The following is a 13346-nucleotide window of genomic DNA, read 5'->3' on the forward strand; positions in this document are numbered from 1 at the left end:
AAGTATGCATTTGGAGGGAGCTGTTGCATTGCATTCCTGTTCGTTTTTGCAACAGTCACCTATTAAGTTAGATCCGCATAGTCTTATGAGCATCTAATAATGTGATACACAGTAATGTCACCTCACTGACCAGGTCAGATATTTAATTTATAAAATTACATGTTAGTATTTTTAGATGATTACATTGCCACTCCATGTTTGCCACAGTAGTGCATACAGAAGAAAAGGTAGATGCTGGGGTTGGATCCTCTCTTTTAACTATTGGAACTTGTATTCAGTTTAACTGCAAAACCGCCCTAGTCACAGCACATTCATAGATGCAACAAGCAACATTACTATATTTCTTTCTAAACTATAAAGGAAGAAAAGTGCCCTGTAATCATAAACCTAAGACTGTTCTTCAATGAGCAAGATGATTTTGAAATGTATTTGTAACTTACGTTTAGACTTATTTGTTACTGTTTTAGTTTCAGTATTTTTTTCCTTAAAAATTGGCCAACCAGTGATTCTGGTTGTGTCAGTCAGCGACAGCTGATCCTATTTATTTTTAGAAAAAATGACTTGGTAAGTACCAAGTTATGCTGTAGCTAATTTCTGTACATAAACTTACTCAATTTCTTTACATAAAATTACTCTAAATTTCATAGACTTTGAGAAGGCTTTTGATAACATTCACAGCAGCAGCCTATGGCGTATTCTACGGGCATATGGAATCCCTCTCCCTATAATCAACATCATCAAAAGCCTTTATTTCAACTTTACATGCAGTGTTGATCACAGCAAGCTCAGTTTTAAAGTCAAAACAGTGTCATGTCTGCAATCCTCTTCAACATTGCCATCCGCTGAGTAATGCAGCATACAACAGAAGACATGCCAAGAGGCCAGGGCCATCCTTAGGCATACCCAGCATATGTGGCTGCATAGGGCACCTGAAAATTTGGGGCACCTCTGGGCCTTAGTGTCCACCCGCCTGCCTCTTCCTATCCCTCTTCTGACCCTTTCTGCAGGCTCCCAGAGCTAGCTGCTGAAGTCTGGTGACTCTTACTCTGGAGAGGATCTAGTAATTTTAAGTGAAAAAGCCTTCCAGCCTGCCAGATCTATTAGCACAACATTGAAACTGTTCAAGAACCATTCAAGTGGTAATTCTCTTAATTAATTGGCCTCTCAGAGTTGGTAAGACAACTCCCACCTGTTTATGCTCTCTGTATGTGTGTATATATATATCTCCTCAATATATGTTCCATTCTATATGCATCCGAAGAAGTGGGCTGTAGTCCACGAAAGCTTATGCTCTAATAAATTTGTTAGTCTCTAAGGTGCCACAAGTACTCCTGTTCTTCTTCAAGTGGTAATGAAGCCATTTAACAGGCATTTGTCAACCCCCATGTATATACTGTCAGTTTCTAAATTTACTGACAAAAACAGTATACTGTAAACGAGACAGGGACCAAGAGTCTTTCTCTGTTGGATCATATGAACTGGAACTATAAATTCCCTGAACATTAAATCTCACCAAATGAGGATCAATCCATCCTCATCATCATATCCACTCATTATACCCCACACCCGAACATAGCCACCTTCTGAACTTCATACCCTCATATCTCAATGCCTGTACTTTGACCCATCAACCTTTTACCCCCAATAGGGATATTGCAGATTATGTATTCCTTATGCCACCCGATCTTAAACTAAACTTTGCACCCTTGATAATCTGTAGGTTGTTCCCTGATAACCAGAAACTTCTGTGTTTAAACTCTATACCGTTCACTTTTTTTAACATCTTAATAAAATTTTTAAAATCTGTTTTTACTCAGAACATGTTAGTCTACAGGACCTTAGTTTAAAATTTGCTTTAAAAATATTTCATTAGTGTGTTGTTGAAGATGATAAAATCACATCCCTAAAAAACCCTTGAAGAGAGCCCTTAAAGGGACAACACCCCTTTCCTGCCAGATAGCTAGACAACTGAGTTTCCCTTTCTTTCCTTCTATTTGATAAACTAGTTTTAAGAGAACCCTCTAGCAAAATCCATACCTTAGTAAGATATAAAATCCTTTGTTATGCCTAAAATCTTTGGAAATATATTTTTTTAAAGTTGGTGAAATTTCATAAATGCCTATTGTTATGGAGATCACACAAAGTAAATTAGTGTTCCCTTTCATTTAAAAGCAATGAACATTGTTCTGAACACACTAAACCTCTGACGGATTTAATTTGAAATGTCTTTCAGTGAGTTAAATATGTAATAATCTGGAATGATTATTTTATGAAGGCTTAAGAGTACATTTAAAATATAAAATCAGCTTAGAAATACGGATTAAGAAAATGTAAAATAGAGAAGAGCTGCATCATGTATTCCATAATATTTAATGTTGTATTCAGCAAGACAGCTGACTTCCCCTTACTACAAAGTTTTTGCAAATAAATTTGACAAACTTCAGCGTGTATCAAAAAACCTGTGACTGACGTATTTTATTTCCAAGTTTAGTTATTTTAATTAGGTACCTTCTGCATGTCCATTCTTCCACTTCTGGCATGCAGTGGAAAACATGCTCCATTTTCTTTAGAAAGAAATTGCAGAAGAGTTGTTTTGTTTTTGTTTTTCAAATGTCATTTGCTTCTTTTGGGTTCAGGGATTTTGCTGGAAGGGGGTGATCAAGGAGGGAAGAGAGAAGGGAAACAGCGGGGAGAGGGTGGGGTCTGGGCAGAGCAGAGGTGGAGTATGGGTGGGGCCACAGGTGGGCTGGCGAGCTAGCCTCCCCAAGCAGCAGCTTCACCCCACTGCCCATGATGGCAGATAAGAGCAGGTCGGCTCCCGCACACCCAGGACGCACTTCAATCTCCTTAGGCAGGGGCCATATTCATAGAGCCGAATGCATCGGTGCTGCGCATTCTGTGTGAGGGAGAGGGTACGGGGCTCTCTGCTGGGAACGGAGAGACTCCTCCACCATGAGGTGGGCCGAGCGGCTCAGTATCCTTTACGGCCTCGTCCCTCCCCCCACCCCACTCCACTCCACCCATGGACTGCCATCAGGCAAGGGGCACCAGTTTAATAATACTGCGTACGGCCCCATAAATCCTAAGGATGACCCTGCAAGAGGCATTAAATAGACACCCTTCTCATCCCTTGAAGACCTGGACTTCGCAGAGAATCTCGCTCTCCTATCACATACCCAACACCCTATACAAGAAAAAACAACTCGACTCAACACATTCAGCCAGCAAATTGGACTGAAAATCAACCGCAGTAGAATAGGTATCATGACCTTTACTATTGCCTCACCATCACCAATATAGATAGAGGATTATGTTCTCACCAATGTAGAAACATTCGTATACTTGGGCAGCACCATCAGCCAGGACAGTGGAACAATCCAGGACATCTGGAACAAAATCAGTAAAGCCAGGAACACCTTCAGGAGCTTAAGTATAGTCTGGAAATTATCAACATACAAAACCAAACTCAAGATTTATCAGAGCTGTATACTTTCAACATTACTTTATAGTGCAGAATGCTAGGGAATGAGAAAGCATGACATGTCCAAACAGTGTTCATTCCATACAACTTGCCTTGGAAAAATCCTCTGTATCTTTTGGCCCAGAACAATCTCAAATGAAGATCTATTGACACAGTGCAGCCAAGAAGATCTGAGCACCATCGTTGCCAGGAGACATTGGAGATGGATTGGTCATGTGCTTTGGATGGAAACTGATTCCATCACCAGAGTAGCAATAAGATGGACACCTGAAGACAAGCAAAAACGAAGCTGCCCACAAACAACATAGCGAAGAGCTGTGGAAGCCAAGCTGAAAAACCTGTGGCACAGCTGGGGAACCATTGAAAGACTTGCCAGAAACAGTCAGGAGTGGAGGAGTTTTGTCACTGCCTTAAACGCCAGAGGCATAATGGGTGATGAATTTCTGTAGCCACATGATCTTGTGTCATAACCACATCCTCATTCTCCTCTTCCCTCATTGTTTCACACTTGTTGCATCTGGTCTAAAATTGAATTGTAAAACTCTTTGGGCTGGGGACTCTCTTGCTACTTGCTTATACAGGGGCCCAGCACAATGGGGCCTTCACTGCAGTGCTGAGAAACTAGATCTAGGGACCTTTCTGTTAAAGAAACTTGTATCAGTGTAGTTACAGGTAAGTTTCTACTGTAGACATGACACACACATATAAAGTGGGGCCTCGACTGGTAAATCACACCAGTGTAAGATGTCTCTGTATCTGTGCACAGTTCATCTGTATTAGATTCTTATGGCTTGCTGTGTAACTACATTGTCTAGTTACAGAGCAGCAGCCGTGTTAGTCTGTTATTGTCTAGTTAGTTTCTCCAATCAGGACGGGCTAGGACTTTTAGATCAGAGCTAAGGGTATAACAGCAAAATTAAGGGGGCTTAAGAGCACCTAGTTGAGGGGAATTAGAACACTAACTATAGCCTTTCATCTCTGGAAGCCCTTGAGTCAAGCCAGCTATGTTACTGCAGCTCAGAGAGGCATATTTGAGCTGTGTTAGAGGCCCTGTGCTGTGCTTGACTTTTGATTGTGTGTGGTATGCATTCATATGTCCTAAGTACTAAGAGATCCTGAAGATCAACACAATATAAAACCTGTGAATAAGAGTTTCACATTTGAATGATTGCCAAGTGAGCAATTTTCTCTTATAAAAGCTTCTCATGATTTTGGAGGAGAGAGATAAGCAATGCTGTTATTAAATCTTGTAACCTTTCAGGCTATTTTAATTTCTTAGATCATATCCTGTGTGGTTTAACATAATGAGCCTATCTACCATCATTATGAAATGGCTAAAAAATCAGTACCCACTTAAAACCATAGTAGTTGACTCTGCTTTGCAGTTGATCTTAAACAGTCTTGATGGATGGAAATCTAGAGGAAAACAACCTGTTTATACTATGTTTTTCCAACTAGGCAATTTCCTCTTCCAAAACAATGGAGGAAATTTCAACTAGCACACAATATATTTCAGCCAGGTGAAGCATCTTTGGTCCTTGGCACAAAGATCGTTCTGAAAGAACTTTCTATTCCCTGAAATAATATGCTGAGATTGCCAATGTACTGAAAAGATAAAAGCAAGGTATGGTAATGTTTTGAATTATGTTGAATTAACATGTCTGGATCCTATCCAAAGAGTAATAATTTTAAATGGCTGTTTCAACAGAGTAAATGAGGTGTTTTTTCCCCTCCTAGGATCAAATTTAAATCGCTGTGGCTTCCGAGGATCTTCATATCTGGGGGTGCCATTCAATCCATCCAAGGTTAGTTGGGGGTGTGTGTGTGTGTGTGTGTGTGTGTGTGTGTGTGCGCGCGCACATGAGAGAGAGAGAGAGAGAAAGACAATCCCTGTAATAACTAGTAAATGATCTTGTGGCTTCTTGAGCATAACTACATAACCATGATGTGAATCTGAAGTGACTATAGAACCAGGAATCTTTTAAAGAAATTAATATTTAATTGTTTGCACTTACATAGTTTAAAAAAAAAAAAAACACTATACCCCCCCCACACAGTACTGTTTCTCTATTTACAAATGGCGATGAAGGAACGGGTATATAGGTTGTGGATTGCCCAAACTACACAACAAATTGTCAGTGCTTGGAAAATGGGAGTTCCTAATTGCAATCCACTGGACCTTACTGGGCAAAAATCTTCTCTGGTCCAAGAACTACATGTGGCCCCTGTCCAGAAAAAACGGAATTCCGCATGGCAGAGGAGATATTCTGTATTTCTGTGTTCAACCTCAGGACACCGGAATCTTACTCAAATATGGGTGAGACCCTACTCACATCTGTTGTTGTTGGGGGGGGGGGGGGGGACATGAATGGGATTGAGGATCAAGGGGATGGGAAATGTGGGGGATAGCAGAGCCATTGCTTTTAATGATGGGAAACTGGAAGTGAACAGAGGCTGCTGAAGATGATTTGATAGGCTTCAAAGATACAAATAGTGTGGTAAGCTGAACAGGGAGAGGCAGCAGAAGGCAGGGGATTTATGCAGCATCTGGGAGGGTGGTGAAGACAAGTCAGTTGCTGCTATTATGTGGGAAATGGAATGTAGTTTCAGGTAGGGGACAAATTCCAGCCAAGAATCTGGATGGGGAGAGAAGGGTCAGAGGATTTTATGGGGGTTTGAACCTGGGAGGAGAGGGTGGGCATCTATGCACAGGAGTTGATTGACACTGGAGCAACAACTTACCTGCTCCTTTTGCATAGCAGATCAGCCCAGGCAGCAGAGCAGTTTCCTGCTTGGGTGCACAGAGTGGCACCCTTTTGTTTTTTGTAATTTACATCCACAGTATCCATTCAGCAAAGCTAAAGAATTGTGAAGGGGAGTTAATGCATCTCTGCACTAGGCACTGCATTCGCAGCGTAATCTTCATTTCTTGGTTTGCTGTGGATCTGCCCCCTTTTTTACACCATAGCTTGTGTGCGCATCATTTTACTCTAACATTGCAATAATCAGATGAATTTGTCACCTGTTATGATTGGCATTAGCCTCAGTCATAATCCACTACATACTGAACTGTTACGCAGCCTCGTGGGGAAAAAAATTAGTCTCTAACACTCTTACAGAAATAAACATAGCCGAGGGTCTGTAATTTTTAAGAGTTCTTGTTAAAATCTTATTAACCTTTAAATATGTAAATAACCATCCAAAACCTGAATAAGGTTGTAAACACATCTTTGGTCTGATACTGTAAGCCAGTCTTCTTCTGATTATATGGTGATTTTGAAGAACTTGATGGCTATCCCACAGCACTAGTGCAACATTGAGTGAGTGGACTCCTCCACCATAGGGGGGCTGCTAAATGACTGTATCATTCATAATATTGAAATAAAACTTTGAACAATTTAATGCAGTACATTAAATCAGGACATGCGTCATTGGGCGACTCATTTATGCCCAAATCCTCTCTCCTGCACAAAGCTTGAGGAACTGGGCTTAGCAAAAAGGATATAAAGTGCTGAATATGGTTACAGGGTGTCACCATTTCACTGGTGCTTTTTCATTTTGATGCATCTGTTCAAACAGCACACAATTTAAGACGTGAATCTTCTCTTGTCAGGAAATTTGTTGATGCCCAATACACGGTCCTATGCTCTCATAATTTAGCCTGTAGAAAGGGGCCAGGGGGTAATCTGTAAAAGTCAGCTAATATGCATTCTTTAGTTTAAAAACTATTCATATCAGCACATTTTTACATTCATGCATCAATACATTCTCTACTGCCTTTGGTGAAAAGGAATTGGATCTGCCTTTGTTAGAATTGATATATAAAAAAAGGCTTAAAATATTGCCAATGCTACCTTCTTTCCTTTTCAAATAAATTAAAGTGATTTAATGAAAGAAACAAAAACTATGGAACCCTTGCCATGATGAAGCTGGCTTTAAATGATATAGAATCATAGAAATATAGGGTTGGGAGGGGCCCTCGAGGTTTAGTCCCATTCTGCTGTGCGGAGGCAGGGCACACAAAGTGGCGGCGCCAGGATTTAGCGGGGCTCCTTCCTCACCTCTGGTACAGGGGCAATGGTAGCTCCTGCGTCCCATCGAACTAGGCTGAGGCTCCTATTCTGGATGTTGTGACCTGGCATGTTGGGTTGCAGTGTAGCTCAGGTTTGCGCCCCCCACCCCCCACCCCCACCCTGTGGTGATGGCTGAGAGGCAGCTGGGTCAAACCTGAATGGTGCTGCGATCTCATGGGCCTGGCTGCAATGCCTGGAGAGGGGATCTGGGACAGGAGCTGCTGCTGCAGGGTCAGTTGTAGACCCAAAAGTCAGACAAATGGGAGAATTACACTATCTGACTCTTTCAGTGTCGTATATAATTAGTGCTGGCATCTTTCCTCTTCTTCCTGGACTTGCAAAGTAAAACACTTTAAGCATTTTGGCTAGTCCTGTTTTTATATAATCCAATTGCATTAAAAGCTTTGGAAATTCAGTGATGATTGACCTACTTGCATGTTACATAAGCAATTGTTGCAAAGTATCATGGAACTTTTCCAAACTCTTTTCACCTGTTAATGGCTTACTTTAATCTATTTGACCAAGATAGATTGTAAAACACTTGGAAAGAAATCTGGTTACCCTCCTCGGTTACAAGGGACACTATCAGGACAATGTTAGCTCCAAATGTAGGTTTTGTGGAAAAAAGACTTTAACAGTCATTTATAAACTGAATATTTATTGTGATGGAGCTTGATTCTATGGTCCTAGACTTTGGAATTTGTGATAACCCCCCTGGGTGCATATATTTGGGGTCAGAAGAGCATCATGGGCAGTGGGCTACTGAGAATAAAAGTAATTGAGAGGGGAGATCTGTTGGATGGAAGGACGTAGTCTTGTAACCTTCAGAGTTGAAGTGTCTAGAATCCTTAAAACCATGTTCTAATCCCAGCAGAGACAACTCCCTCTCAAAGTTAGATAAATAAAGTACTATGCAGTTTGCTGATTGGTGGGTGTGTAAGAGGAGATGGCAAAAACAACATCCTGTCTACTCTGCCTGGGCTTTGGACCTCTCTTCCTTTACCAGTCATCTGAGCCGTGGGAGGAAGAGCAACATGGTCCTAGGTGTGGAGTTAATGCCAGGACTGGAGACTTTTTCCCTCCGCAGACATTCTCTGGGAGCAGCTGCGGCAGAAGGACAGTGAGTGAGGCCCACTATGACTTCCCATTCTGCACCTCTGTTCTACCTCAGTGGAGGGATAACCTGGAAGTTGCCAGTAAGATTGAAAGTAGGTTTGCTGGGCTGCAGCCAGAGAAGGAAGCCCTAGGATGTGCTTGCTCTGGCTACAGCCCCCCCAAACTTGCCTACGGGGCTGCTCTCAGGGAAGGAAGTGCTGGAATTTATTGAGCCCGGGTCCTGCATGCCAGGTCAGGAAGCAACCCAGAGAGCTCAAAGAGACATTGTGCAGCTCCATGGGTCCCCAGTGCCCCCACTCCATGTGGAAAGCCCCAGCATCTGGGCTGCAGCCCCACTGCTGCCCTGCCTGCTGCCTCCTCTCAGAGCCCACAGCACTGGGATTCCAGTGCGGGTGGGGGGGGAAGGAGGTGTCTTCCATTGCGCAAGGAGGCAGGTGCAACAGCCTGTTACCTCCTGTATGGACTGTGGGTCCTTGACCACAAGCAGGTTTGCTGCAGCCAGGGAAGGAAGGAAGCATTGGGACAATGCCAAACCTGTACACCCAGCACCAGGGTAGGACAGAGCACAGGGAGAGCTAATGCAGCCCCAGCACTTCTTTCCTTGATTGCAGCCCTGTAAACCTGCTTACAGCCAGGGCCTTTCTTCCCTCTTCTTCCTCTTCTCTCCCCCCCACCCCCAAACCATCTCCCCCAAAAGTTGTTAAATGGCATGCCTGTTGGCAAAGTTTGAATCCCTTTAACGTTAAAGTAAATGGGGTGGCATTGGTTCACAGTAAAATGTTGGTATAAAGCAAAAGTTGTTGATAGTAGGATTGCTATTAAGCAGTATCCACTGTAGCTTATAAAATGCTTGGGGGAAATCCATCTAAATGAAATGTATCATAATAATAATACCTAGCTCTTGTATAGTGCTTTGTCATAGATCTCACAGCATCTTATAACTGAAGTTAGACCATTACCTCCATTTTACAGACAGAGGAACAATTTATGAACTTATTTAATTCTGTTTTGAACCCAGTTAAACTTTAGGCCTTCACATCATCCCCTGGCAATGAGTTCCACAGGTTGACTATGCATTATGTGAAGTACATATCTACATTTGTTTTAAACCTGCTGTCTAATTGGGTGACCCTTAGTTCTTTTGTTAAGTGAAAGGCTAAATAACACTTCCCTGTTCACTTTTCCCATACCACTTGTGATTTTATAGACTTCTATCATACCCTACCCTAACCACCCACCTGGACATGGCTTTTCTAAGATAAACAATTCCAGTCTTTTTAATCTCTCCTTGTATGGAAGCTGTTCCATATCCCTAGTAATTTTTGTTGCCTTCTTCGTACTTTTTCCAATCCTAATACCTTTTTTCAGATGGGGTGACCAGACCTGCATGCTGTATTCAAGGCATCGGCATACCATGGATTTATGTAGTAGCATTTTGATATTTTCTGTCTTATTATCTATCCGTTTCCTAGCGGTTACTAACATCGTTAGCTTTTTTTGTCTGACGATGTATACTGAGTGGATGTTTTCAGAGAACTATCCACAATGACTCCCAAGTTCTTTCTTGAGTGGTAACAGCTAATTTAGTCCCCATCATTTTGTGTGTATAGTTGAGATTGTTTTCCAGTGTGGTTACTTCGCATTTACAAATTGAATTTCATCTGCCATTTGGTTACCCAATTTAGTGAAATCCCTTTGTAACTCTTCGCAGTCAGCTTTGGACTTAATACAAAATTACTCAAGATAGCAAAATTTGCAGATAACTATCTCACCCACCTTTCCAGGTCATTTATGAATATGTTGAACAGTATAGATCCTTGCGGGGACACCACTAATTACCTCTCTTTTGTGAAAACTGACCATTTCTTCCTACCCTTTGTTTCCTATCTTTTAACCAGTTACAGATCCATGAGAGGACCTTCCCTCTTATCCCATGACTGCTGAGTTTGCTTAAGTGCCTTAGGTGAGGGACCTTGTCAAAGGCTTTCTGAAAGTCCAATTCACTACATTGACTGCATCACTCTTGCCCACACGTTTGTTCATCCCCCTCAAAGAATTCTAATAGACTGGTGAGGAATGCTACAATAGCCATGCTGACTATTCCTCCAACATATCGTGTTTGTCTGTGTCTGATAATTACTGTAGTTTCAACCAGTTGCCTGGTACTGAAGTTAGGGTAACCAGTCTGTAATTTCCAGGATTGCCTCTAGAGCCTTTTTTAAATATGGGTGTTACATTAGCAATACTCCATTCATCTGATACAGTGGCTGATTTAAGCAACAAGTTCCATATCACAGTTGGTAGTTCTGCAATTTCATATTTAAGTTTTTCTTTAAAGTATTTGTAAGCTTCTTGCTCCTCAGCAAAAGTGTTAGATGGAGCTATGCAGTTATATAGTTACTTCAGGCATGTCTAGTCACATAAACTCCACTTCTGCAAAATGAATGCAGAGGTTAACATTATCTTTAAAATATTGTCAACGCTTTGAATTTGTAAATGTAATTCATTGATTACTTAGTTGTAATTCAAGAGCTTATGAAATCAAAATAAGTTAAATGTATTTTCTTTTAATTTTAGGGTCCTGGTATATCTCATCCCTATGACAGTGGGCACATAGCAATGACATACACTGGACTATCATGCTTGGTTATTCTTGGAGATGACTTGAGTCGAGTAAATAAAGATGCCTGCTTGGCAGGACTGAGAGCTCTCCAACTGGAAGATGGAAGGTACAGGACGTTCTTTATTACAGGAGACATTGGAAATTTTTGAGGAAAATCTAACCATGGAACAAAATATACACTTCACCCCCGTAAAATATCTGTGTTATGTCTTGTCCATCTTCCAGAATTTTGTTTGCTGTGGTTGGTGTGAAAACTTTAGAATATAGGCAAGTTACTCTACTGGGGTCTTGATGCATTCCAGGACTGACTGATTTCTTGGCCCAGTGCACATCCACAATTGGAAAGTTACTGGCTGGCCTGGTGACATGATGGTAGTGCTTTGTATGGTGCCTTTCAGGAGAGCTGAAGTGAACGTTGACACACCCTCACATTCTCTGGTTGTGTAACTCTGTGGAGCACTGTCAAGGCAGCTTTCTGTGCCTTCTGGGAAGAGAGATTTGCTTAGGTCTGATGACTACTTCTCACTCCACTTAGGAGTGGCACTGAGAGGATGAAAGTTAGAAGTTGAGATTCAGAGGTATAATTGGGTGGAGAAAGAGGATACTAGGGATCCCTACCATATCTGGCTTCTTTTTCTGCAGTCAGTAAAGATGAACTCCATTGCATAAATGAGCATTATTGTGTTCCTCAGATCCAATAATAGATACTGAGTGATTCTGCTTGTAGTCAGTGAGAGACAATTGGTCAGCCTGCACCCCCCCCCCCCAATCTTTTCTCCATACTCATTTCCTCCAAGCAGTACACTAACCTTTTCAGTTGCCTCCAACACAGTGAGGAAATGGCATGTGGAGCATGGGTATCTCTCTATGGTGCTGGAAACACTAGGTCTTGCTAGAAGAAAGCTCGCAGAAGTGCAATATGTGCAGTACTATGCTACAGCAAAGTTTGACTTTCTGCAGTCTCCTCAGAATACCTTAGTCTCTAGAGATGGAATGCATCTTCTTCAGTGGTAGCTAACTCTGAAGTCAAATGTCAAAAGGTTTAAATGTCATTAGGAAATATGCTTATCTGGGTGCTAATGCCAGTTATTCAGAGCTCTATCCATGCCAGGACCGCTGATCCAATTTGCAGCCTCTACTGCTGGCTGTATGCCCTGATGTCTTGTCCTATTTAGAAGGATACAGATGTTATTGGGGCCAAAATTTTTGAGCATGTCTATTTTAAAAAAAAAACCACAAGTAGTTTTTATTTTAAGACATGAGAAAGTTAGACACACATTCTGCTGCAGTATGTGTAACCCAAAGTTGCAGCTTAGTACATAATTGTGTGTAAACAGCTAGTTTGTCCAGTCTGAATGAGGAACATCAACATGAATATAGCAGAGTAAATCAGACTTTCGTTTTTAATGAAATCACAAACTTCCTTACCTAATAGCTTCCCCTCAAAATGACTCTAGTTATAAATCAAAATGCTTTAGCTTAGTTACTACATTAAGTGTGTATATAATATATAAAGGGTATGTATGCATTTTTAAAAAAAAACTTTCAATTTTTTTTAGCAATATTTGTTTCAGTACTAAAAATAGTGTTTCAACATCACCCAGCCAGTGAGGTTGTTGTCTCAAGACTGATCTGCAAACAGTTCTTGTACTGGTACAAAACCTGTTCAGTTAGTGTTGTGATTTTTTTTTTTTACAGAAATAGTTGACCAGCACAGCCCTAGAGTGGGCCATTATAGATACAAGGCACCTTGACACTAATATTTGTCTTATTTCCCCTTCCTATACAGGAATCGCTACATTGATTAAAACACCTCTGTAGCAATATAATTTCAGCTAAAATAAGGGGATTCTACTGCTTGAAATTACACTGATGTAATTAAAGCTGTGCAACTTTTGTGTGTAAACAAACCCTTAGTGGCTGCTGCTGTTTCAGTGATCTTCTCTAGCTGAGAACATGTTACAGCCAACGCACTGTAGAACTAAAAATATTGGCTTTCCTGTTAGAAAGCACTGCATATCTGTGTAAAATTTGTTTTAAAGTAACCACTATT

At 41.3% G+C, this 13346-nt stretch overlaps 1 protein-coding gene across 1 annotated transcript in view; it reads left to right on the plus strand.

Annotated features, from left to right (window-relative positions):
- Window positions 1–13346, plus strand: part of PGGT1B (protein geranylgeranyltransferase type I subunit beta) — a 54252-nt gene that overhangs the window by 22188 nt on the left and 18718 nt on the right. Inside the window, exons 3-4 of the mRNA XM_054032663.1 lie at window positions 5219–5286; window positions 11248–11399. Of these exons, the coding sequence (XP_053888638.1) occupies window positions 5219–5286; window positions 11248–11399 (220 nt within the window). The remainder of the gene's footprint in view (window positions 1–5218; window positions 5287–11247; window positions 11400–13346) is intronic.

The sequence above is a fragment of the Malaclemys terrapin genome, chromosome 6, assembly GCF_027887155.1.
Source record: "Malaclemys terrapin pileata isolate rMalTer1 chromosome 6, rMalTer1.hap1, whole genome shotgun sequence".
Taxonomy (NCBI): domain Eukaryota; kingdom Metazoa; phylum Chordata; order Testudines; family Emydidae; genus Malaclemys; species Malaclemys terrapin.